The sequence below is a fragment of the Scylla paramamosain genome, chromosome 28 (assembly GCF_035594125.1).
Source record: "Scylla paramamosain isolate STU-SP2022 chromosome 28, ASM3559412v1, whole genome shotgun sequence".
NCBI classification, from domain to species: domain Eukaryota; kingdom Metazoa; phylum Arthropoda; class Malacostraca; order Decapoda; family Portunidae; genus Scylla; species Scylla paramamosain.
Window position 1 is genome coordinate 4708836 of NC_087178.1, and position 27477 is coordinate 4736312.

Below are 27477 nucleotides of genomic sequence, written 5' to 3' on the forward strand. Positions count from 1 at the left end.
TAAGATAAGCCAGTCTGTCTGGCTCAGAATATCAATTGAAGATTTACATTCCTTTGGCTGCTGTTAATGTATAAACGGGAAAACCGTGTAATTTCGAAATTAAACCAGCAAGCAAGGATGTTTGGATGGCTTGTCGTGGTTTCCCCTCTTATGGCATCACCTGTGTTCACATACCTGCCACTCTTCTTCCAAACATGTGTATTGGAATGGGGTTTGGTAACAGTGTGTGTCAGGCAGTGCCCGATAGCGTGGACGGGGCTTAAGAGATTAAGTATCTCATCCCCATCTTCACCTTTGACAGTGTTTGCTAGTGAGCACAAAAGAAGACAAGGGGAGACAGGAAATGAGGTGACATGGCATTGCAGTGGAGCTGTGGGGAGTGGAAGCGACATAAGATGCAGGGAAGAGGAACAATTGAAGATGGCTGGCTACCAAGAGGACGGCAAAGGAGAAGAGAGAACTCAAAAGGCGGAAATTGAAGGTGGATGCGAATAAAGGCAAGGTAACGGTGTTTGAGGGAGTAATATCTGAATGGTTGATTTTGAGGGGCTTGATTGAAATATGGTACTAAAAAGAAATCTTCCCTCTTTCTCTTGTCCCCAGAGAGAGAGAGAGAGAGAGAGAGAGAGAGAGAGAGAGAGAGAGAGAGAGAGAGAGAGAGAGAGAGAGTTAATAAATGAAAAGAAATGAATAAATGCGTTCCCTTATGAGCACAAACCCGGGCATTGTTTCCCTTGTGGAGGTTGCATTTCCGGTGACAGCTTTCTAAATATAGCATGGCGTCCCTGACTGCGTAACTCATCCCGGCCATGAACAAGCGAGGTGGGGAATGCATCTTTAATTCACCAGTGACTTGAGTGGTAATCAAAGAAGTTTAGAAAGAGAAAGTAACGGTTATGTATTGATTTTCGTGGTATTTGTAGAGCCCGCTAGAGGACGTAGGAGGAGCTGGCCAATGGGATCCACGGTCGCCTGACGAAGCTCTGTAATGGGAAACATTTTCTCTCTCATACCGTGCATCCCCTTCACGCTATTTACATCCCCCTACAACGTAGCGGGGATTATCAAGGAGGCATCTGGGATAAATTTCAGTGGATAATGACCCCGGAGTGTGCAGCTAAATGTGGAATTAAAGGCTGGTGGGTCTAGGAGGCACCTCAGGCGGGCGGCCAATCAGCACAGAGGGAGCTGAGCGCCTCTAGTCGGGAGAGGAGCGCAGTGGACGGCAACTGCAACCACTATTTTACAATGTTCTCGATTAATTCGTGATATACATGTAAGTAAGCCGAGTTATTGACGTTTGTTGGTGCCTGGTGAATCCTGGGTGCCCGTGGAAGGCGCGAGGCGGGCAGTGAAGGTAAGATAAGAGGTGGAGGCTGGTGTGGAGCAGGTCGGGGTGGAAGTGGACGCGCAGCTTGAGAGGGACGAGTCGCCATCTTGAGCCTGCTTAGCATTTTCTCCTTGGAGAATGTTGTGGGGTCTTAGTGGCACATGACAGCCGTGGGTTCGGGGTGACTATGGTGGCTCCTCAACGCTGGGGAGGCATAAGGTACTGTAGAAGGTGGAATAAGTGGAGTTTTGGGTGTGAGTGGAGGGCGTTGAAGGGGCGTCCTCGGCCTGGGTGGAGGGACGCCGTGTTCCGGGTGGGTTCCGGCGCCTGGCTTTGTGTGCCCCTGTGGCGTCTTTCCGTCCTGATTGCCCGTTCTGGTGTGTTAAAGTGGGGGTTCTGGTGGTGATGTGAGCCTTGTGGTGTGTGGTGTTGCGTGTGCAGCGGTGTGGTGCATTGTGTGGTGGTGGATGCAGGAATGCTTTGTCTAACGGTACAGGGGGCGTCTGTGATTATCTTGTCTTCTTTTGCGCCACTGACGGCTGGTGTTCCTGTCATGCCCTGCACTTCGTCTTTGTGTTTTTAGTGTATTTATTAATTATAAGCACACGTCTGGATTTTGACTTAAGATTTGGAATTTTTTTTTTTTTTTTTTTGACAGGAGGGCTGAACCTGTCAATTTATTATCCTTGTTTTATTATTATTATTATTATGATGATGATGATGATCATCATCATCATCATCCTCTGTATTAGTATTGGTATTGTGTGTGTATTAGTATTGGTATTGTGTGTAAGATTATCTTTTATTTGTTGGGGCATGTAGTATCTTAGACAAGAGGTAGTGGTATATCAAATACCTTAATTTCTATTATAAAGCTATTGTGTAATGAAATTAAGAGATCAAGTTTATCAGATGATGTTTTCAGCTTTAACTTATTTGTATTTCTTATCTGTACTTTCTCATTGAAGCCCCAGAAATGACATGGTACCATTTATAAGCCGGTCATTTGATTATAAGTGTATGCATTTTCATCTCAACAAGCATGAATCTTCATCATTTGCCGGCACCTCCTCAGTGTGTCTTAGTTATTTGCTCACTTAATTATTTGCTCACTGACATTTCCTGAAGTAACCACTAGTCACAGTGCTCAAAAATTTTGGTACATGTCTACCCTATTTCAATTTTTACATTGATTGTTTGGGGACAAGTTGGGTGAGGAACATGGCCTTTTATGTATTGGAACTGTCCATAATTATATTTCAGAAACTGAAAATGGTGTCATGTAATATCAAGAACAAAGGAAGGATATAGCACAATAGAAGTATTTGTTTAATCCCTTTGTAAAGTTTAGTCAGCCATCAAAACCTTTGCTTAGTTTCAACAACTGTCAAAACAACTTGCTACTTGAGGACGCATTGACAGGGTAGCCCTTCCACTGGGCTGATGCTTTCACCTGCTGGTCGGCATAAGCATCCCTTTCAGCACTCAGGGATTGAGGGCATCACCTTGTGGTTGTGTTACATTATTTGTTTTTCCCTGGAGGCAAAATCGCTGGAACAGAGTAAGTGGAACCGACAGTAGTGAAACTTAAGCCATAAGGATTATGATGTTCGAGTCATGTCAGCACTGAGATTTGCTGTCGTGCTCAGCCATCAGAAAATTTTAAATAGTCCTGCCTTGGTGGTGGTGGACTTGGAGCTTTGTGAGCAGGTTTTAAGCCTGAGAAGAGACGAGTGAGTGGGTGTTTGTCTGGCAAACTAGGTCAAGGATGTGGCATGGTTACTTGGTTCTGCCATGTGGAGGTGTTTATTTAGCAACTGTACAATGTGTGCTTGTGTCCTGGGGTTCTGTGACGCAGTTGGGACTTACTGACAACACACCACAGTGTGTCAAGAGTGAGGATACAGTGAGGTGTGTGATAGTTCGTCCTCAGTGAGTTCTTGTTGAGAGCCCTTCATCACTTAATGGCAGATTGCATCACATTGTTGCTAATCTCACTAGGCCTGTGGCTATTCAATGTCTTTGGGTCTTATTGTTATAAGAAGTCATGGTCTGACTGTACACATTCTATTCTATATTCATTATACTGCTGTCATCACACAGCAGTGCCTTATAGATGTGTGCATAGACATTTCAAAATGAGTGTAACAAAGAATATTAAGTCAAAGGAAGTAGGCAAAACACAGAACTGCGCATTTGGTAAAACAATACCTGCTGGCTTAATTTACCGTAACTATACTGTTAACCATCTCCCATCATGCCAATTAAGTTCCTGAGCCTCTTGTGTATAGTGAATTTTAACGTTTGCTGAAGGCCCTCAGACTTGGGTTATTGTATACTGGATTTAGTCTCAATAAACCAACCTTTTAATTTGAAACTAACTTGTACCTAGGCAAACTCATGGAAGATAAAAAAAATATTTAATTAGGAAATTTGTATGCAATGGTAGATTTCTTGATCCATTAACTGTTGTTCAGAGTTGACAGTACATCAAGTAATTATGTGTACACTGGCTGAATTAAGTGATAGGTTAGGTTGTAGTAAGATTGTGATATGAATATAGACAACCTAGGTTTCTACTTTGGAACAGATCAGATGATAAGAAAATGTGCTTAGATTCTTTGTTGTCTATGGAGTTGTGTTGAAATAGGTAACATGATATGAGTGTGCTCTCTATAACAACATTTGATGTTGTGTATGTGACTTTTTAGTACCATAACATTTTGATGGCCAAAAAGACTACCTGGTCATTTTCATTAACGGTGAAATTATCCTCCTTTGTGATCTACGTTCCGATCCCAGGCTGGGACGAGACAATTTTGGCTTTGTCTCCTTTGCTGTAAAGATATGCCGAGAAGCCCTAAGCAAGCTTGGAATGATATCTAACTTAACAAACTCTAACCACAAGGAGGTGTTTGTCTCATGGAATCATAGTGGCTTAAGGTGATTGGCATTGGTGATGAATTGAAGTTAGGTATTGATATTGATGAAAATAAGGTATTGATATTGATGAAAATAAACAACTAGGTTATGTTGAAATAGAATAATAGACATCTTGGCAGTGTATAGTAGATATTATTGAATGTGAAGGTGACAGGTATATAAGTAAAATTTAGCCTGTTTTTTTTTACAGGTGTGCTTAAGTACCTGGAATGCTGTAAACCATGAATTTAATTTGAGTAATGTAACACTTGTGCATCTTTGGGTGCCACTTAATGAATAAGAGTGTTAGGTAATTGAACAGAGTTTCAGCTTAGCATATCAATTTGATATTTGGATATTATAATCAAACTAACTAAATTTCAGTTAGAATAAACCTGTCTTGTCACCTGTTTGTGAGGGAGTGATAAATAATGACAGTTGTGAAATTCTTGGAGTATCTTACGTGGGTTAAACTCACCAAAGCAACCAGGTGTGTATGGAGAGGGGAGAGTTCATGGGTGCAGTGGTGACAGCATTCATTGGGTTTTATGGACCTTGAACATAGAGTACTTGCAAGTCTCTCTCTCTCTCTCTCTCTCTCTCTCTCTCTCTCTCTCTCTCTCTCTCTCTCTCTCTCTCTCTCTCTCTCTCTCTCTCTCTCTCTCTCTCTCTCTCTCTCTCTCTCTCTCTCCAGGGAATAATTTTAATGATTTTGAGGATATGAAGTCAAATTACTTTTTTTGCAAGGCTAACATTTTACGATACACTACAGTGAATTTAGAGATAATGATTGAGAAGCAGAGATCAGTTCCCTTGTGCAGTGTCTGGAGATATAAATACCTCGTCTTTAAATATTTCAAGTAATTAAATACTGAATCATGTAATGAATACTTTGAAAGTTTTGATAGGTTTAGAATGGTTTAGAATCTCATGCACTTGTATTCACAGAATAAATTGTACCTTGTTACATTTGAGTCGACAAAAATTAATGGAATGTTGAGGTTGACGCATGTTCAGATTTTGCCTTGGGGTTTTTACTTCACAAACAAAAATGCTGAGGTGAAGTGAACTGGTAGCCAGCTGTTGTGATGCAATACAGTTGTGCAGGACTTAGGGATGACTGGCATTTTAGTGCAGGTTGTCTGATGCTGTTTGTAATACCAAGTCCTGTCAGGCAGATTGTGTATTGATGAATCACATGCAGCTGGTGGTAAATGTTTTTGTTATCTTTCCATTCTCAGTTGCATTGACTGGTTCCCCAAGTGTTGTTCTTTGATTTTTATACTACTGAAAAGTTTAGTCTTGGCCCTCGGCAGTTTTTCAGTGGGAGAGGTTGTGCTTCCATGGCCCTGGTCAGGTGCACATTATTGTAGCACCACAGCTTTATTTATTTATTTATTTAATTAATTAATTTTTTTTTTAATTTTGTTATAAATTTCTTTACTTTTTGTATTCTGCCACTCTTTACAAACTAGCCCGTGTTTGGTGAAGGAAGTTAATTGGTGAGAGCCTGAGAAAGTTTAGGGATGTAGGGCTGATGCATCACCAGCTGCTTGCTCCGATTGCCTGAGTGCAGGAGTCATGGCAGTGGTGATCCTGCTGCAGCACAGCCGTCAGGGATTAGTGCAGGGTGGGTGGCATTAGGTATATCATGGTTATGGACTGCTGTGTGTAGTAATTGTAATAGCTTGTTCATCCATACAGGCAGCAATGGATGAAAATGTACATAAAGGAAAATATATTTCTACTAAAATAAAAGAAACTGATATAAGAAAGCAAGAGTGAATGTGATGGAAGAATAAGCTGAAAGTTGTTTCTTGAATATTCAGAGAACTGTCTTGTGTTGTAAGTTATTGTAGGTACTAAGAGATTCAGAGCATGTGCATTGTGTGTGTACACCATAGATGTTATTGGGAATTAACTTGTGGTTGTATTCCTGTCAGGTGCGGCAAAATGGCTGAGGAGCTTCTCTCCCTGAAGTGGAACAACCACCAGGCACACTTTGTGGACATCCTCACATTCCTGCGGGAACAGGTAATCTACTGGCAGCCACTCACTACTTGTGTTTATATCAGTATTTTGTGCTTCATTGGAACTTGAATGTTAGCTGTACTTGTTGGGTTGCATTGAAAATGAACAAAAAGAGGATAAGACTTAGTGAGAAGCAACACTGCTAAAATTGAATTGTTACAAGCATCAAAGTTGGTTTTAATTTGCAAAGGAAAATTCATCATCAATGTTCAGTGGGGGAGGCATCTTTGATTCAAAGTTAGCTTTCCGATTTGTCTGCTTGTATATTTATGTATGCCTGTTGTTTTTTCAGGAAATCTTTGTGGATGCCACATTGGCCTGTGGTGGGAAGCTATATGCAGCTCACAAGTTTGTGCTAAGTACCTGTAGTGACTATTTTAAGCAGATGTTTACCAAAAACCCGAGTAAACATCCAATAGTGTTCATGAAAGATGTGACGTCACGTGATCTCGAAGCTCTACTGGACTTTATGTATAATGGCGAAGTGAATGTTCCTCAATCTAGTCTAGGATCTCTTATAAAAACTGCAGAAGGACTACAAATAAAAGGTTTAGCTGTGCCTGATGATCCACCTGCTCCCAAAAGAGACAGGGACAGAGAGAGAGAAAAGAGAGAGAACAGAACTCAGTTGGACCACCACAGCCCCCCTGCCAAGAGACCGCGACCTAGAGAGCGATCGCCCCCCCAGTCCTCCCCATCCCAGTCCCAAGCCACCCAGCCATCCTCGCACCCCCCGGCCGCCACGCAGCTATCTAGATCTCGCTCCCCACAACCCCCCAACACCTCTGGGTCCTCCCAGGTGGGCATGCCCCCTGTTGAGGCCACTCTGGATGAGGACAGCAGAACCAGCATACAGAGTGGTCTCAGTGGCCTCAGTGAACAGAATGCCAGCACAACACCTAGTCTAAGTGCCAAGCCGGGTGGGGGCAACTGTCAACAGCAGCAGCAGCAGCAACAGCAACAAGCTAATGCTGGTGATGGTGCGACTTCCCAAGTTGATGCCCTCGCCCATGGCCACAGTGGGGAGGAGCCTTCACCTGGTCCCTCTGGCCTGCACAAACAACAACAGTCAAAAGAAGAGCCAGAATTTGTAAGTATATAGAGTGTATTTTGATGTATGTCTTGTGTTCTTTGTTCTGCATTTACTGCTTTGCTTGTTGTAATACCTTTGTTGATGCTGACAAGTCCTCCAGCCAGCTAACAGTAAATGTGTGATTTCTTGCAGGAAATAAAACAGGAAGATGTGGTGGACCTGGGTGAAGATGATGAAGGGGACTGGGGTGTGGAGGGGGATGGGGGAGGGGGGGAGTCCTCCTTGGGGACGGAAAACCCCCCCAATTTTCCTGAAGTAATGTTACCTCACAGCGACGGCACCATGCCAGCCACCGGTGATCCTGCAATGGTGAGTGTTCCATTTCCTGTATTTCCAACCTTCATGTGCCAACAGGAAGTAAACACACATACAGACATGCACATATACAGCTAATCACTTGCTCAGAGAGAGAGAGAGAGAGAGAGAGAGAGAGAGAGAGAGAGAGAGAGAGAGAGAGAGAGAGAGAGAGAGAGAGATGCTGTGATGTGAAGAGGTTGTACTGGAGCGTTCGTAAGTGATGGTTGGATAGTGGATTGCTTTTGGAACGAGTCTTGTGGAATGGAAGATGTGATGGGGAAAGGATAATGGAGGTAGTTGTGAATTGATACCTACGTCTGTCTTCAATATTATTATTCAGTTTAATGATTGCAAGGAAATAATGGAAAATGGGATACTTAATCTACTTATATAACCACATTTGCAAGTTATTCAGTCATTCAGTGGAGGCAATAAGTCAGAGTTGGTGTGAGGGTTGTAGACAGCCAAGGGAGTGCTGTGACTTGAGGCAGCTGTACATTGGCACCTTTGTAGTGGTTTGTTGTGTTTCATGTGGCCTTGCGTGTGTGTGTGTGTGTGTGTATGTGTTAGCAGCCTTGGGTTTGTGTTGAAGCTGAGATTTGTTTTTAAACGTTACTGATTTCCGTGATGAAGTTTGTAAGATTTCTGTGGTGGAGTTCCAAACACATACGAAACTCTTATCATTAAAATAATGAACTTTAGCTTCTAGCTATTCTGAATATTATTAGAATATGCTTAAATCATAAGAAACACCTGCAGGTTAGGCAAGACCAAGGGTTGTGGCATCTCATTAATTTGCCATGTAGTGTGCAGCTGAGGAATCCTTGAATTTAATGGTGTTGGTCGAAGCACCACCAGCAGGGATGAGGAATATTGGAATGCTAATGGAAGAAGTGGTTAAGTGCCTGTGTACTTGTGCCTGATTGGAATGCTAATGGAAGAAGTGGTTAAGTGCCTGTGTACTTGTGCCTGAAGTGGACAGTATTAGGAAGGGAGATGGTGTGGCAATACTGAGACTTTAAATTTAACTTAGTTTTTGACAAGTGTTGAAATATGGCTGTGATGCTTTGTTAGTAGTAGCTCATCAGTGGATTGTGGAATGTAACTGTCAAAGGAACACAAACAGCATACTATTTGGGTGAGCTTTTTAGACAGATTTCTTAAGGGGTTTTAAGTACAATTATCTTCACCAAAGAAAATGAGACCCCCAGACGTGCGTTGGAAATGTGGGGATTAGTGTTCAGGTGTTACGAACAGGCACAATGTTGTTGTGGGATGCTGGTTTGAGGGTTATGCCTTGTGGGGTCTTTGCAGATTACTGTTGCAAAGCGATCATATGACAACAGGCAGCATGTTGGTGTGGGAGTGGAGTTTAAGTGCAGTTGTGTGTGGTATAAGCAGTTTAAAGATGAATACACCATATGTACCAGAATAATGGAAGATTCAGAGAACGGACACAGCTCCTTGGCCAAGTGTGATTTGAGAAATGCTTTAGGATTATAGCTGGTTTTTACAAATAGAAAGGAAGGTATGAGTAGTGGAAAAGTGGATGAAGTGACTGTGCATTGTGTAGGTGCGTGGATTGACTTTGAAGGGGAGATAGTGACAACTGATTATAAACTGCTTGATGTACTTATTCAAATCAATCTCTGCTTCAATAAGAATCCCTCAGTCATAACAAAGTATTCTCTAGAGTGTGATATGATGAGCACCTTGAAAATAACCATAGCAATGCATTAGAAAGATTTCAAGTGTGCCAAGGGCGAGACATGTGCAGCAATAGCAAGAGAAGGGGCAGTATGCTAAATCCTTGGAGCACAGATGTGGAGATATGGAATAATATCTTGAAGTGCTCCATTTAAATACCATAATAACAAGGGTGCCAATTGGTGAAATAGGTTACTCGTTTGTGGAATAATGTAGGAATTTGTGTTCTTGTGGTTAGGTCTGATGAATTTAGGAGCAGGGCTCTTGGGGCATTGCTAGTGGAGGCCTTAAGTTAAATATGTTATTTTTGAGTTAGAACGGTTTGTTTGCTTGTGTGAGTGAGTGAGTGAATGTGAGAGAACATATCACGCTGAATATACTACACTCAAACATATCATAGTAACCAAACATTCCCTGACATTTTCATCGTATATTCGCTTCACCACCAACACCTGAATACCTATGAGAGAAACCACATTTATTGCCCTCATCTACCATAACTCCTCACTTTTAATGCCACCACGTTGATTACGACACAATATAATGACCTAACTACTGTGGCTGTTACTGCACACAACGTTACTAAGAAAGACGAACACACTAACTAGTACACCACCAACACTGAATTACCATAGGCATTACGCAGCTTAACATGAACTTCAAACTGCGACACGGTTCTCTTGCCTGATTGGCTTCCCAGCACCCTGTTAGTTCTTCGGTTACTGGTGCACAATAACAACGAGAAAATATATGGTGTAACATGAGTTGTATCGAGTAGAACATTTTAAATATATAGATAATGAAAAGACAAGGAGGGACGGAAGAGGTTAGAGCAGACAGGGAGGAGGCAAGCAAGAGGGACAGGGTAGAAGATTGCGCGGGGATATTCAGAGTACTTACGTAATAGTACATGATCATTTGCCGTGTGCATAGAGAAATATACTACTTCACTAAGGTCATGAGAACTTAAATAACGCAAGGTATAAACGAACACCTGTGAGATACGATGTTTTGGTTCTGGAAGGCGTCAAACAAACTAACCTTAATTTGTGATGATCATGTCCAGAGGAAGGAATCTTATCATCAGCACACAGTCACTACACTCGCGCATTGTACATCACTATTCCAGGCACTCATCGCAGGTTTAGTCTTGCAGGAGCCACAAATAATAAGTCTCACGTAGTCCAGGAAGAGTACCAACGGAGTGTTTTGGCGGCGGAGTAATACCCATAATGCAACGCTGCTTAATCTCCACGACTCTTAATCTAGTCCTTGTTGTTTAATGAAGTACGGTTTTGTGATATTGTTTTTGAAGACTGAATCGTAAGTTAATAATTACATAACCTTTGTAGTGCCTGAATCAAGTTTATCATTACGTAACTTGTGTAGTGCCAACGTTTTCGCGCCGCATGACACCCACCGTTGCTCCTAGATACACGCCCACTCTTCTCTCCCTTGTTAGATCCTTCCATTGTTTACCAGCTAAACGATCGGCACTTCCAATCCAGTTCATATCATTTGAGACGAAGGCAGTGTATAAGGTTATGGAAGATCGTCCACTAAAAGATATTGTTTTAGATTATAGTATTTGAGAACTCGTGTTACACCATGTACAGTTAATGTCAGTAAATGGACCTGTGAAGTTATTGCCGCTACATATCATACTAATTTCCTCGTCACTTAGCTCACCACACTGTCTCGCCACATTACGCAACACCATAACACTTACCACTCCTCACCACACCACTCAATGACCACTACAAATCGACACTTGCTTATTGATGCACTAGGTAACGTTAACGAGTCCAGCGGCACACCTCTGCTGCTGTTGCTTAGTGGTGCGTTCACTTCGGTAACACTTCTAGGGCTGGACAAGACGGCAACACTTTACACAGACTTGAGAAACGTCAGCATGAGTGTGTGTGTTTGGTAGGGAAATGTATACACACGCACACACACACACACACACACACACACACACACACACACACACACACACACACACACACACACACACACACACACACACACACACACACACACACACACACACACACACACACACACACGATCATTCATAGTTGTATTTTTTCGTTTTTTTTTTTCTCCATCTTCCTCATTACTCCTTACTCTTCCTCTCCTCTCTCCTCTCCTCTCCTCTCCTCTCCTCTCCTCTCCTCTCCTCTCCTCTCTTCTCCCCCTTCCTCTTCTCTCCTCTCTTCTTCCCCTTCTCTCCTCTCCTCTCCTCTCTTCTCCCCCTTCCTCTCCGCTCCGCTCCTTTATTTTCCATTCCTGCCCTCTCCTCTCCTCTCTTCTCCCCCTTCCTCTCCTCTCCGTAGGCAGGCAAACCGGTTGAGCCACACACACACACACACACACACACACACACACACACACACACACACACACACACACACACACACACACACACACACACACACACACACACACACACACACACACACACACACACACACACACACACACACACACACACGTTTACCTTCCTGTTGGCATATCGATGACTTCTCCTCTAACGCGACCCTGTGCCTCCCGTGTGTGTCTGCGGCGGTCAGTGCTGCTCCTCATCTCCCCCTTCTCTTCCTCCTCCTCAATTAATGATCAGTTGAGGAAGATGAAAATAAACTATATTGCTGAAAGGCTTAAAAAAAAAAAAAAGAAAGGAAAAGAAAAAATCACGCGGACTCATCTAGTTTTAATGTTTTACCGTAATGTAGAGTTTCCCTTTTTACATTGTTTCGTTTTATGGAGAGTTGCTTTAGTTATGGGGAAAGAAAACAAGTTCTTCACCCATCTTGTGCACTAAAGGTCACGAACCGGTGCATTGTAAGAGAGAAATAGTCATTGAGAAAGGTCGTTGATCCTTGTAGCGGCCTTGCAGCACGCGAGGGTTGTCATGAGAGTGGAGTGTGGAGGGCACCAGCCGCCACGCACATGACCCGAGGCACAGGGTGTGGGGTCGCCTGGTGAGGGCGGCCTGTACAGTAGTCCCAGGCTGGCGTGACGGCCACCTTAGATTTTCCTTCAGTCTGTTTGACACAGACGGAGGTTAGAGGAGGAGTCACTCTTGATTTCTGAGGCAAATTACTTCAGTCCGTGTTCGTCAAGGTCTTTGTTGTGTTGCTCCGCCAGGCGCGGCAGCCTCAGTGTTCACTTCACGGTGTGGCTCACGGCAGGAACTGGGACTGGAGTAAGTTGCTCATGTAACTGTTGATACTGTATTTGTGTACTTAATAGAGAGAATTTCACCACAAGAGATCAGTCTTAAAAGATAAAAAAAATAAAAACTGAGACGACCATTGTTAGCATGGTAACAAGTGTTACGTCCCCCCGTCTGTTTGTCTGTCTGTCTGCCTGTCTGTGTGCTGTGAAGTGCCCGGCGGCCTCACGCCCCCGGCCACTCCATGCTGTTGAGGTGAAATTCCCTTCTTGCAAGTTCTTTGAATGTATACTTGTAGCTGGTGCAGGGAATAAGTCTTGGCTTTGTGAAGAACTTTGGACTCACAGATCCTGTTGTATCACAAGGTACAAGGTACTGATCTTACTCTGACGCCTCGGCGCACCTGTCGTAACACACTGTAGCGACATAGGTTAGCTAGGTAGGCCTCGCCTCGCTCGCCTCGCCAGGGAGTCGGTCGCCTGTCTTGCCGCCGCTGAGTCGTTCACGGAGGGTCGGGAGGCCAGCGGGCCAGCAGCTCCCCTGCCCAGAGAGTGGCCTGACACAAGTCTCTCTCCCTTTTCCAGTTGTTGGGCCCATTTTCCTCTGTGGCGGCTTCTCCCCTCTCCCCTGCGGGCCGCATGGCTCTCTCAGCGGCCCGCCAGCCTGGACCCCACACTCTGTTCGGAGGCTTTGGGGGGAAGTTGGTGCCCCCCTCCTCCTCTCCTCCTTCCTCTCCCCTCATGGCCGCCGCCGCTGCCGTCACCGTCCCTCCGGACCCGCTGTACATAACCCCCCACCAGCAGGCGGGGCGGGGCCGGTACCGTCAGGACAGGATCAGGGCTCAGATGAGTCTCCTGAAGGCGGAGACCGCCACTCTAGAATCCGTGCTGGAGTCCGGCACGCTGAGTGACCTGGAGGCCGCCAAGGTGGAGGTGAAAATAAGCTGCCGGAGGAGCGAGGCTGAACGCCTGCAGAAAGAGCTGGAGAGGCTCATCAGCGGGCAGCTGCGGCAGCGGAAATTTCGGGAGAGAATGAGGAAGAAGATGGCGGCGGCGGCGTCGTCGGCAGCAGTGCCCGACTCTGCGTGATAATGAGAGAATGGCCGGCAGAGTGCCTGGCCGGCGTGACGGCGCTCCCCGTGGTGGTGGGGTGTTGGGGAGGAGAGCCTTGAGAGGTGACGGTCGGTGGCCGGTGGTGGTCGGGTCGTGGTGACGCAGGTCTGTGTTGTGTAGAGGTGTCTGCGGTAGGGAACCGTTGCTTCTATAGTGCTTGTACCGTTGGTGGATCGCAGTGCTTGTGTAGCTGGAAGCTAGTCAGCCTAACCCTAGCTATAACAATGTGCCAATATATTTTTACTACCTATATACTCATCCAGTATATACACAGTAAGGAAGCTTGGAAAGTTTTCGTTTATATTTTGTACTAATGAGTTGGTTGCCTCGTGCAGCTGCCCTTCCCCAGCAGTCACGGGTGGCGGCCCTCTGGCGGCCACCCACCCAACCCTTGTGTCAAATCCCAATAGTTCCTGAGGTAGCGTGAGGAGTGCCAATGTGCGGGGAGGGCCAGCATGTGGTGGTGCCTGGCAGCTTGAAAGTGACGGCAGTGTTCCTTCATTTGCAGAGGGCGGCCTTCGGGGCAGTAGTAGGCGACTATGTGCCTGTGGGCGGGCAAGGTGGCGGCAGCGGAGGTGGTGTGGCCGCCCCCCGCCCTCCCGGCCCCGTTGTCGACCACCCGCCGCCCTATATCCCGAGCCCTGAGTGGCGGCCGTACTCTTGTCGCTTTTGCTATAAGAAGTTCAAACGTAAGGACCACTTGACTGACCACGAGCGGCTGCACACGGGCGAGCGGCCATACCACTGTCAGCACTGTGGTCGAGGCTTTGCCCAGAAGAGTAACTGCAAAAACCATGCCATACGCTGCCCGTCCGCCGCAAACCTCTTGTGAGGGTCTGCTGCTGCTGCTGCTACTGCTGCTGCTGCTGCTGCTGCTCGCTTCACTTATCTGGAGAATACACAATAACTAAGAGTTTTTTATTCTGTCTAAAGATACTAATATGTTGGATATGCTTGGAATAATCTAGACTATTTTGTGTTGAAAAATAAAGAAAAATAGTCTTTGTCTATTTCTTTTTCCTCAAGTTGACCTACCGGGAAGGGAAGGTGCGGCACACCCAGCGGGCTGCACTGTGCTGGTGGGGTGAGAGGAGGGGGGGGGCATGCTTGATGACCTGGGGAGCGGCAGTGCCCCGCAGTTCTCTGGGGTCACGGGAAGTGGTGGGACCACTTGGTGTTTTGTTGTGGTGGGTTGGGAGCGTGGGGTGGAGGGTCAGCTTAGTAATGGGAGAGAGAGGGAGGGAGGAACTTTATCTGTGCGTTTTGCCTTCCTATTTTCCTCTAACAGTCTTTCCTTCTTTCAAGTAGCGCCGGGGAGTGGCTGCTTGCGGGCCCAGCTGGGCTGAAGAGTAACATGTGTATGCATTGACTTGTTCCCATTAGGGTGTGTAGCATAATGATCCCAGATGCTGGTCAGGTGTCCTTGCCTTGTCCTGTAGCTTTGAGGCGTGTTACCATATATAGGCAGCACGACTACTGCCACAGCAGCCCCCACCCCCACCTTCCACTCACTGGACATGACTGAGACGCAGCGGCGTGTCTCTTTGCAGTGGCGGATTACCGGTGTATCCAGTGTATCAGAGGCTTGCGGCCTGGTTGGGGCGGTGCCGGCAGGGGACTCCTGCAAGCGCAAGCACCCGTGTGCATATTGCGGTAAGCTCTTCCTGCGCCGGAGCCACGCCAAGCAGCACCAGCGACGCCACACGGGGGACCAGCCCTACTCGTGTCAGATCTGCAACAAGAAATTTGTCCACAAGTCTCACTACACCTACCACGTGACTCGGAGCCTCGAGCACCACACCAAGCTGAAGAGCCTCAACCTAGGCGTGGGGGGCGACGCCCACCCGCTGCCGCACCCCCAGCAGCACCAGTACCCGCAGCAGCAGCACCAAGCACCACAATAGACTAGAGTTGGTGGTGGTGGTGAAGGGAGAGGCACCGCTGAGATAAAACTGCTGCGGCGGGGAGAGGGAGGAAGAGGCGAGAGGAAGGAGGCACTAGACGAGAGGAAGAAGGGGCTGGAGCGGTGGGGAGGGTGGGACGGGGAGAGTGAGGGACAGAGGGGGATGCGAGTGAGTGGGAGAGTGAAAACAAAGGTCAGGGCAGCATCACACAACCCGGACCTTACATTATTGAGAGGCAGACGCGGAAGCACTGGCCTGGGGAGTCATGAGGGAACCTAGGAAGCGTGGTCAAGGTGAGGGATTAAAGGGAAGAGGGAGGCCTGGTGGTGGTGGCGAATCGGACAAGGAATGGTCAATGATGGACACTGGTGATCATGAGGTGGCGTTTAGGAATGGTGACTTAGCATAAAGAAATGGTGATTATTGTATTATTATTATAATAATATATTATTATTATTATTATTTTTATTTTTATTATTATCATTATTATTGTTATTTAGTAGTAGTAGTTGTAGTAAAGCGCATTTAGTGATAGAAACAAATGACAACTACATCTGTTTATAATCACCAAGACATCGTGATGTTTTCTTATTTAATCCAGTCTCACCAACAAAGAGGAGACGCATTGCTTGTAAATTTACCCACAGCAAGTGTAATAAGCCACATAATAACGATATCCACACTAAAATACTACAGAAAAAAATACAATAGTGCATGTAGGCGCGCGCGTGTACACACACACACACACACACACACACACACACACACACACACACACACACACACACACACACACACACACACACACACACACACACACACACACACACACACACACACACACACACACACACACGTTGGATAAATCAGTGTGGGAAGAAAACAACAGTGATACGTAGAATGAATGAATTGAGATGAATTAATGAAGTGAAAGACTAGGATTTGAATAAAATGTTAAGGGAGTGGATCCTTAACAGTGAAGTGGATGATAGGACGTCGGTGTGTCATGATCATCGGAACAGACTGATATGCGGATGAACAAGATTAAGGTGACGTGGGTCTTCTTGTATATGGGGGAGAGAGAGAGAGAGAGAGAGAGAGAGAGAGAGAGAGAGAGAGAGAGAGAGAGAGAGAGAGAGAGAGAGAGAGAGAGAGAGAGAGAGAGAGAGAAAATAAGGCGGTGGATGTATAGAAGGAAGTTGGATCAGTAAACTTGAGACTCGTTAAAAAGTGGATTAGCGAGGGAAAGAACTTAATAAAGATGAAAAATAGGTAAGTGAAGAGGCAGAACTGGTTGTTACTTAAAGGTGGATTTTGTTAAGTAATGTGGCGGTAATAACTTATAAAAGTGAATAGGAAAGGTGGATATTGAAATAAAATGCATTAACAATTTCTTAAGAAGCGAATATTGAAGGTAATTAGCGATAAAACAATAAACTATAAAGATTATAAAAACACTGGATTAAGGATGAGAGAGAGAGAGAGTGGATTAAGGATGAGAGAGAGAGAGAGAGAGAGAGAGAGAGAGAGAGAGAGAGAGAGAGAGAGAGAGAGAGAGAGAGAGAGAGAGAGAAATTTGTGAAGGTACACGGGGAGCGATCCTGGGTTTATGACGTGACCTTAAACTTGACCTCTGAGTCTGACCTTTGACCTTACACACACACACACACACACACACACACACACACACACACACACACACACACACACACACACACACACACACACACACACACACACACACACACACACACACACACACACACACACACACACACACACACACACACACACACAGAGTTACTCCCTAAACTAAACATTCAGACTCAAAGAAAAATAAGTGAGAAATAAGATGCATAAAATGGAATTATATTTGTATTCAAACTGAAAAAAATGTCACTGAATGCCAATTGATAAAGAAGTAACTGCCTTTGAAGATTTTAGGGTTCCTTTTAAGGGCCGGTTTGGGGAAGGGTTTTAATAGAAGCGTGAGAACCTTAATGTGTTGTCCTTCGTGGGGTTTTACTTTAATTGTTTATCTGTGCGGAATACTTGAGGGGCTCACCTGCCTTCTCTTCCTTTTGTAGTAGTAGTAGTAGTAGTAGCAGCAGCAGCAGAAGTAGGAGCAGCAGCAGCAGTAGTAGTTAGTAGTAGTAGTCGTAGTAGTAACAGGCTGCTGGTTGATAATACTAATGATAAGAATAATAATAAGAATAATGATCATAAGTTCCTGTAGATGTAGTAATAATGGTGAAATGTTACGTACGTACGTACGTACGTACGTGTGTGTGTGTGTGTGTGTGTGTGTGTGTGTGTGTGTGTGTGTGTGTGTGTGTGTGTGTGCGTGTGTGTGTGTTTTCAAGGTCCCGCCAGATACACCCTCTTCCACCCTCTCCTTAACGCCTACTGGAAATACTGACGAAGGGGAAGGTTGGCTCATTGATCTCTGGCAGTGTTCCCTCCCCCGCGTGTGGAAGCAGGAGTGGGAATGCTTGTGGTTGAGGGGGAAGGTGTGGCGGGTGAGGGATGGCGGGGGTGTGGGGGAAGCGGTGGTTTGAAGATATGTGAGGTGAGGTCAAGGTGTGTGTTTCTGTGTGTGTGTTTTGAAACTTCTTGAATAAATATTTTGCTATCAAAGCGTCTGGTATTTCTCCCTGTACATTTTTGTGGAAGAGCGGGTAAAGAAGGGGGTGGGGGGTCTTGGGGCAGAGTGAGTTAGCCGCTCCTCTGCTCCGCCGTCCCCTCCCCCGATGCCCGTGGCGGGGGAGGGGGTGTCGCTGGAGCGAGTTTGCGGGTCATTGTTCGGGGTGCGGGGCGGAGAGGCGTCTGGGAGGCTGGAACAGTTAGGCTGGGGTGGCGCGTCTGGCCGCGGCACGGCACAGGGGGCGGGAGGGTGGCGCGGCTTTCTGCTGGTTATTTGGCTGTGATGAGTGGCAGTGCAGAAAGATTATCTTGTTTCTGAGAATCTGAGCAGTCCTGTGGGTTGCACACGGGATCTTGAGCATATATATATATATATATATATATATATATATATATATATATATATATATATATATATATATATATATATATATATATATATATATATATATAAACTAATGTGAGTCCACGTTTTAGTTTTTCTTGTTGTTGAGAGTGAGGCACGTGTGGGAGGGCTGGCGGGCGGTAGGGACGGAACGTGAGGGTGGTGAGTGGCTGTGTTGGATTGGTGGGCAGTGTGTGCAGCACTGAGGCGCAGCAGCGTGCTTGTGTCTCTTTTGCAGTGGCGGATAGTGTCAGGGGCGGCGGGGGAGCCGCGCCGCAGGTACCCGTGTGACTACTGCGGCAAGCTCTTCCGCCGCCAGTACGACGCCACCCAGCACGAGCGCCTGCACACTGGCAACCTCCCGTACTCCTGCAGCCTCTGCAACAAGAAGTTCATCAACAAGTCGCACTATAACTACCACGTGACCCGCAGCCTCGAGCACCGCAACAAGACGGGAGGACGCACCCGGGGTCGTCCCTCCTCCAGCGACGCTCCCGCGGCCGCAACCCCAGCTGCTGCCGCTGCCCCTGCCCCTGCCGCTGCATCTGATGCCTCCCTCGCCCCTCCCTCCTCATCCTCCTCCTCCACCCCTGCTCCCCCCCCTGCTCCAACCACGTCCTCCACCGATACTCCCACCCTCTCCCGCACTGCCACCTCCGCCTCCACCTCGGGGTCTGACCCTGCGGCCACCCCGGCACCCGGCCCCACCCAGGACTCAGCGTCGGATGAATCCAAGGCAAGGGAGGACCGCCCTCGTGTCCCTCCTAACTATGTGTGTGTCATTTGCAACAAGTTCTTCTCCTCCAGGTCCCACTACGTGTACCACATGATCCACAGCGTTGGCCACCACACCAACCTTAGGAAGTATAACATCTAAGCCGTGACGGGGCGGGGCGGGGAGGGTCGGGACGGCGTGATGAGGGGCGGGAGATGCACTGCGGCTGGCCGCTACCAGAGTAGGTTGTGACGCCAAGCTTTTTTGTTTTTGTTGCAGAGGGGTTGTGGAGTTGGTGGGAACGATGGGTGTGGTGATAATGAAGAGGTTGTCAAGGTTATGGTGGACAAGGCGTTTTGTCTGGTGCCGCCATTCCCTTACCAAGAGGGCGCGCCGCCCCCCAGCGGCCCCGGCACCGCTCCTCTGCCGCCAGGCTTCGGGTGCCAGGTGTGTGGGCAGATCATCCAACGCAAAGACAATTACCGGAGACACCTGCGCCTCCACTCCGGCATGTTGCCCTTCCAGTGCCCCCTGTGTCCGCGCCGCTTCAACACGCGGTATCACCTGCAGTACCACCTCGAGCGCAGCACTGTGCACGCCAACGCCGCCAGCGCCGCCGCCGCCGTTCCCCCCACTGACCTCCAGCCTGCTGGTGACGACCTCCCGCCGGCCGACCCCTGAAGAGGGACTGGGCATAGGAGGGGGTCGCGGATCACTGAAGTGTTGTTACTCCCAAGTGTCGTATTGATTGGCCTGGCGGGACTGGTGATATATCGAGCGGGAGTAACCTTGAGGCTGTCTTGGGGCGAGTGCGTGCCCGCGGGTGTGCCAGGAGGCTCTAGTGGGGGAAGCGAAACTTGCGGCAGGAAGTCCATGTCGGGCGCAGGACAGTGGAGTCTATTAGTCAATGCCGCACTTCCCTCCTCCCTCCCTCCTTCCCCCCACAGGGGCACGGACGAGGCCACGCCGCTCACAAGTGCGAGCGCCGAGAGAATACTTTGAGCGGCAAGGTGACTGCACAGCGCCACAAAAAGCTTGTGTTTTCTTGGTGCACGCAGGGTGGTCACAGACCCCCCGCGGCCGGCAGCGGGACGCATGGTGCGGCTTCAGTATCGCAGCAATATCACGCTGCTCTCGTCCCTCTTGGAAAGTTGCTGTTAGCGGTTGTCTGGGGTCGCGAGTAGAAGTTTATGTGAGGAGGCTGAGGGGGGGGTGGCGCGGCCCTTGTTGCTTCTGAAAGTAGCCACTGTAGAGTTGCTGGCTAAGGCAGGTTCTCCTCTCATCTGTTGCAGGGCACTTGGCAAGCCTGCCACCTGGACTGGCTCAGGGACCCAGCGGGTGGTGACGGCGACCGCCCCTTTGTGTGCACCTACTGCCACAAGGCCTTCAAGAGGAAGGATCATCTCTTGATCCATGAGAAAGTGCACACCGGTGACAAGCCGTTTGTGTGCGAGATGTGTGGCCACCGCTTCGCGCAAAAGACCCACCTGCGTAACCACCTCACCAAACACTCTGAGGTGCGGGCCCACGCCTGCCTCGTATGCGGCAAGCGTTTCAAAAGGAAGGACTCGCTTAAGATTCACGAGAAAATCCACCACGACGAGACCAATACTTGTGCCATCTGCGGGGCGGTTCTGGAGAGCCGGGAGAGCTGGCGGGCCCACCTCACCACGCACTACCCAGTGTAGCGCCGCCGCCCGGCCTCCTCGGGACCAATATTACAATGATTAATACAATGATGTCACAGCGAAGCTTTAACTTGAGTTTGCAGAGAGTCGGTGAGTTAGCGGGAGGTGGGTGGTGGTGGTGGTGATGGTGGTGGTGGTGGTGGTGATGGTGGTGGTGGTGGTGGTGGTGGTGGTATTATGGTAGAGCCGCCAGCTGGGGTAGACCTTGCTAAGCAGCTCTCCTCTGCTCTGTTCCAGGGGCTGATGGCTACCCTCAACTACCAAATGGCCTCGTTGGATGAGGAGATGCTCAGGCCGCACCAGTGTGGCTATTGTGGGCGCCGTTTTAAGCGCAAAGACCACCGCATCGAGCATGAACGGATCCACACTGGGGAGCGGCCCTATGCCTGCCGCCTGTGTGGCCGCGCCTTTGTACAAAAGCATCAACTCATGAGCCACGTGCGGCGCAAACACTCGGCAGACCCAAACTACCCCCGCCTCTACCCCGCCGCGCCCCCGCCCCCCGCGCCCCCATCCCACCCCAGCATGAGTGGTGACCAACAGCAACCACCACAGCAGCAGCAGCAGCAGCAGCAGCAGCAACACACGCACTACTAGCTGACCCGCTCTGTTACCAGGTTCCACACTTTTTACACATCTTTTAAGGCTGCGAGGGCTGTGCTCCCGTGTGTCAGTGCGTGCGTGTGAGAGAGAGAGAGAGAGAGAGAGAGAGAGAGAGAGAGAGAGAGAGAGAGAGAGAGAGAGAGAGAGAGAGAGAGACAGCATGGGCGTGTGCATGGGAGGCGGTGTGTGCCAGCAGGTGTGGGCCAGGGCGTGATAAGTCCCGTTGTCCTTCGCACCGACGTCTTCTGCGTGGCTCATCAGAGAACCAAATAAACACTTTCCGTGTAGTCCTACGCTTAGCTCTTGTTTATTGTGATGGTTTTTCACGCAGTCTTTCATTACTGTATCTCTATAAAGTTTGTACGTCATGCGCTGCTTCATTTAGCACACACTTCTTTTGTTGACTTCCAATATTACGTTTCAGTACCTTACAATAAAAAGGTAAATGTACGTATTTCCTCGACAGACACACACTAGGCTTTTATTTAGCTAAACTATGAACCCTGTGAAATCCCGGAGTCCGTTCAGCGACGCCGATCCTGTAAAATTTTATTAATTCATTGTACACATTACTAATTCCGGGATGCACTTCTTGGGGCCCCGGAGTACGTAAGTGTCCACCTGCTGCTCAAAAAATACCTGTTCTGCAGTTTCTAATAATAAAATCTGTTGATATTTATGATCCTCTGTCAATCTCCTGAAGCAGGGAAGACGGCGTAGAGGGAGTGAGGGTGTAGAGGTGGGAGAAGGAAGGATGGGTGGGGTGAGTAGCGCTCCTCCTTCACTGAGTGTTACATTCCATCTAGGTGGTGGTGTGAGTCCTGCTGTGAGGTGCCGCCAGACTTGCTCTCTGCTAGTGTTGAGCCGTGAGGACCCCCAAGTGATGCACTTGGCTGGACTAAGGCAGACTGTTTCTCCTTGCAGGGGTCTAAAGGGTGGCCGGGGTTGTCCAAGCACCACCACCCTGGCGAGGCCCCGATCCTTGGGTTAGCGAGCGCCCCCCTGCAGTGCGCCTCCGCCCTCAACCCCCAGATCGCCTCGTTTGCTGCGGACGCTCAGTTACGCCCGTTCTCGTGCCTGTTCTGTAAGAGCCGGTTCAAGACGAAGCAGCATCTCACCCAGCACCAGCGCCTCCATACCGGCGAGAAACCGTATGCATGCAGCCAGTGCCCCGCGCGCTTCACGCAGATGACGCCGCTCAAGAGGCACATGGTTAAGCAGCATCAGGAGTTCATGCAAAACTCGCGTCACCACAACTTTCTGCCTCAGCCGCCCGCCTCCTCCGCTGCTTACGGCCTTGCCCCCCAGCACCACGCCGAACACACAGGCTCACCCCCCGCCACCATGAGTCTCAGTCCGACACAGAAGTACTGAAGTTGTAGATTAAGCGGGTCAAGATGCTGGTGCCTCGTGTGTCTGTCTTTTCAAAAGGTGTCCTGCGGGAGGGAGGGTGCATCGGGTCAGGTGTTGGCTTAGGTTGTGTCCTTGTGTCCCTCAGACAGTGCATGGAGGTGGTGATGGCGGTAGTTGGCAGCCTTCCTTTCCTCTCCCTCTTGCAGTACCCTGTAGACTCCTGAGGGTGAAATATTAATGGTATAAGTTGGTTACTCACGTGTGGCGTGTTGGCTGAAGGCATTCACTACCACTACTTCCTCATACCCTCAGCGACCTCACCCCTTCCCTCCCCTCTTCTGGTCCTCGTCCTTGCTTCCGCGTGTAGCCGTAGGTCTTTGTCGGGCGGGGGGAGGCGGGAAGACGTGTGCAGTAGCAGAGTGTGAAGTAGAGAAGGTTGTCTTCCATTGCTGTCCTCTAAAGTAGGTCTCCTCTTGTTGCAGGGCGCTCTGGTGCAAGCCAAGGACATTTTGGCCTTACCACCTTTCCAAGATAGTGTGGGACGAGCACCTGAGGGCAGCTTGTCACATAGGATGAGGGTGTTAGTGACCACCATGGCTGAGGGTGGTGGTGGTGCAGGTGGCGGCGTTGGTGGTGGTGGCGGGTGGGCGGTAGAGGGCGGTGTAGGTGTAGGTGGTGCGGGTGGTGGTGGTGGCTATGGACTGGGCTGGTGTGAGTCAAGGGCGGGCATGCAAGTTGGTACGGAGGAGCGGCCTTTCCCTTGCCCTTATTGCCCCCTCAGGTTCAAGCGTCGCTACACCCTGCAGGAACACGTCCGCATCCACATGGGGTCGCGGCCCTACGCGTGTCGCTCCTGCGGGAAGACCTTCACGCAGCGCAGCTCACTCCTCAAGCACGTGAGGATGAGGGTCTGCCAGAAGGTGGTCCTCCATAAGTAGTGTGTAGGTCGTCCTCCCCGCACGAGGCAACGAGTTTGTGTGTGCCCGGTGAAGCTGACCTCGTGTTTCATTACACACACACATACACACACACACACACACACAAGGGGAGGGACGGTAGTGGCAGAACAATGGCTAAGTAACGGGTCACAGTCGGCGGGGTGTGGAGCCTCTCAGTGGGTGGGGTAGGAGGGGAGGGTGACGCAGGCCTTTAGGGTTATCGTTCTCAGAGTCGCTCTTTGTGGCATCTTTGCTTGTACATAAACTCGAGCCACATAGTCTTTGAGCCAGTGCGTGCCTTTTTTTTCCACGCAGTCTTCCACCTCTTCTGATCCTTGGTGGATTAACTTACCGGCATGTAAAAGGTTCCATATGAAGGGCGGAAGGAGATACACAAACAATTCCCACCTTTCGACTCTCTCTCTCTCTCTCTCTCTCTCTCTCTCTCTCTCTCTCTCTCTCTCTCTCTCTCTCTCTCTCTCTCTCTCTCTCTCTCTCTCTCTCTCTCTCTCTCTCTCTCTCTCTCTCTCTCTTATTCTTCTACTCTTGCTTCCTTTTCTTACTCCTCCCCCTCTTTCTCTCCCCTCCATTTCTTTTTTTTTTCTCCACCCTCCCCGCTATGAAAGAATGTAAATAAATACAAACAACAGTAGACCTTGAGAGCCTTACTATAAGGCTGAGTGACTATTCTACGCTATTAGAGAGAGAGAGAGAGAGAGAGAGAGAGAGAGAGAGAGAGAGAGAGAGAGAGAGAGAGAGAGAGAGAGAGAGAGAGAGGCGTAGGTTTATGCCTGAAAGGTGTGAAGTACTTAAGCCTCTCCTTGCTTCCTCCACCACCATCACAACCCATATCATCATCGTCACTACATCTACAAACACTACTACTGTCATTGTCATTTTATCGTTTAAGTTGTAAGGCAGTACAAAACGTGGAAAAAAAAAAATTGCCTCCTTTTGTTATTGTTTTTCTTTTCGTTTTCTTTCTTTCTTTCTTATTAGATTTTTAACTGAGTGGCAAGGTAGTGTGGACGGGTGGCGGGAGATCGCACTCATATTTTCCTAGTATGGAAGATAAGGAGGGGGGAGGAGGAAGAGAAATAGGAAGATGGGATGGGGGGAGAACAAGAGATAGAGAGAGAGAGAGAGAGAGAGAGAGAGAGAGAGAGAGAGAGAGAGAGAGAGAGAGAGAGAGAGAGAGAGAGAGAGAGAGAGAGAGAGAGACTTGTAGATAGATGAAAATATACATATAAATAAAAAGATAAATAAAAAAAGACAGACGAGTATTTTAGTATAACTTTTGTCTGCCATCTATTTTTCATACTTGCCAAAGACACGCCTACACCCGCCACCACACACCTGTCTGTCTCACCTGCTGTCGGCAGGAAAGTGACAACGGATTTAATTAGGCTTATAATGGAAGGGTAGGGACTGGGGGGTGTTAGGCACACTCATGTTTTCATAACTTGGAGGGTGGAGAAGGAAAGAAAGGGGTCTCTCTCTCTCTCTCTCTCTCTCTCTCTCTCTCTCTCTCTCTCTCTCTCTCTCTCTCTCTCTCTCTCTCTATATATATATATATATATATATATATATATATATATATATAGAGAGAGAGAGAGAGAGAGAGAGAGAGAGAGAGAGAGAGAGAGAGAGAGAGAGAGAGAGGAGGGCAGGGGGGTCATCACCGTAAGGCGTGAATTGTTTTAGTTGATCCTTTTCCCATAAGTCGACCACTGCCCTGCATATGGAAGCTTTTACATGTCAATACGTTAATCCACCAATGACCAGAAGAGATGGAAGGTTGAGTGGAAAAAGGCACGCACTGGCTCCGTGGCGTTGTGGCTCGAGTTTACATGACTGTATGGAAATAAACAGGAAACATGCTCTCAGGTTTTATATCCTTACGCCCGGCAGGGCTGCCGTGATCCGGGAGGTGGGTTCAGGGGACTTTTTTTCTATATATATATATATATATATATATATATATATATATATATATATATATATATATATATATATATATATATATATATATATATATATATATAAAAGAAGGAAAGTGTCAAAAGTTGTGCTGGTTCGCACTTGTGTGTGGCGAGACAGTGGCGGGCGGCGTCAGAGCTGATCACATCACTTGCAGGCTGCGGGAGGGGATGGCGCCGCCGCGATCAGGGCGCGGCCTCGTCTTAGGGCGCGGAGGCGATGTGGGGCGAGACGTTCATCTGGTGACAAGTGTGATGTGTGTGGGGAGCCCTCCCCCGGCTTTCCCTGCCCCCGCCCCCCTGCTTGGGCCGGCAGCGTCTGCCACAGGTGGAGGAGCGGCGCCCGCACGCCCCGCGGGCCGTACTACTGAGCGGCTCAAGTTCGGCTGTCTGGGTGTGGCTTATTGTTGGTCTTGTTGGTGACTAATTTGTCCACGTGGGGGCGTGAGGCAGCAGTATTGTCTTGCATAGAGTCTGTGTGAGGGAAGCGAGGCATCCCGGCGGCCGCCCGGAGCTGCTCCCCCTCGAGACTAAAGTACGGGTGTCGGTCTCTTGCAGAGCTGTGGGGACGCCCTCCTCGGCGGCAGGCGTGGCATGAAGCCAAACCCGGAACTGTCAGCCCAGCCCCTGCTGGGGCTCGGCTCCCACGTGACCCAAAACTTACTGAGAATGGACTCGTCCTCGGCGGCAGCAGCGGTGACTGCCGGCGGCATGTCCTACCATGCCCTGCTGGACGCTGCTGCTGCTTCGAACCGCAACGACAGGAAGACCCACGCACCCGTGACCCCCATGGGTGCCGTGGCGGGAGGCCCGCGGCTGGACGACAGCGTGGAGAGGCCCTACCCCTGCCACTTCTGTGAAGCGCGGTTCAAGAAGAAGCAGCACCTGCAGAACCACGAGCGGATCCACACCGGGGAGAAGTACGTGTGCACGCTGTGCGGCCAGGCCTTCAGCCGCATGCACATCCTGAAGCACCACTTGGAGAGGAAGCACGCGGACCCCCCCAACGCCCTCTACGCCTTAGATCAGTGAGGCCAGGGAGGGGCCGCGTGTCGGTGACAGCGTCCAGATATTATTTCGTAATGATTGTCTTGGTATTTAAGGCAGCTTTATTGAGTCATTAATGTGTAAGTTTTCGCGGCAGCGTGAATAGACTTTGTATTTCTTTGTACTGGAGGGTCCTCTGGCCCTCAGTCCCGGCCAGGGAGCACCTGCTGAATAAAGTGAAGTGAAGAACACGGAGGTTTTACTGGTACCCCGTGGAGGAGGGTGTCTGAGGGTGTGGCTGGCTGCGTGTGGGGGGCGGCTGGCGGGGCGGCATTGTGTGCCTTACAACTAACACGCCAAGCTTTGCACCTGTTACTGCAGCACTGATGCTTCCCGCGACGGGACGAGACGCCTCAGGGAGGTGAGGTGCTGGAGGGATGCTTTGGGGAGCGGCGTGGGAGAGTGGCTGCTTTGTTTCTCTCTCAATTTTTTTTATCATATATATATATATATATATATATATATATATATATATATATATATATATATATATATATATATATATATATATATATATATATATATATATATATAAAGACAGTGGTGGGG

The 27477-nt window shown here is 48.5% G+C and overlaps 3 protein-coding genes across 35 annotated transcripts in view; all 3 read left to right on the forward strand.

Annotated features, from left to right (window-relative positions):
- Positions 1-27477, forward strand: part of LOC135114754 (longitudinals lacking protein, isoforms A/B/D/L-like) — a 54835-nt gene that overhangs the window by 497 nt on the left and 26861 nt on the right. For 13 of the 33 annotated variants that reach the window (XR_010275663.1, XM_064030784.1, XM_064030786.1 and 10 more), the window contains exons 2-4: positions 6196-6286; positions 6576-7373; positions 7509-7685. Coding sequence is in view for 32 of the 33 variants with exons in the window: in XM_064030784.1 (XP_063886854.1) it covers positions 6196-6286; positions 6576-7373; positions 7509-7685 (1066 nt within the window). In the remaining variant the exon portion in view is untranslated. The other 20 variants (XM_064030776.1, XM_064030777.1, XM_064030778.1 and 17 more) reach the window with 17 other exon arrangements.
- LOC135114760 (zinc finger protein 398-like) lies at positions 20613-22291 on the forward strand. Its single transcript, XM_064030811.1, has 2 exons — positions 20613-21098; positions 21246-22291. The coding sequence occupies exon 2, from the start codon at positions 21252-21254 to the stop codon at positions 21603-21605; it is 354 nt and encodes a 117-aa protein (XP_063886881.1). The 5' UTR covers positions 20613-21098; positions 21246-21251; the 3' UTR covers positions 21606-22291.
- LOC135114759 (zinc finger protein 865-like) lies at positions 26149-27117 on the forward strand. The gene is made up of 2 exons (XM_064030810.1): positions 26149-26275; positions 26440-27117. The coding sequence occupies exon 2, from the start codon at positions 26476-26478 to the stop codon at positions 26911-26913; it is 438 nt and encodes a 145-aa protein (XP_063886880.1). The 5' UTR covers positions 26149-26275; positions 26440-26475; the 3' UTR covers positions 26914-27117.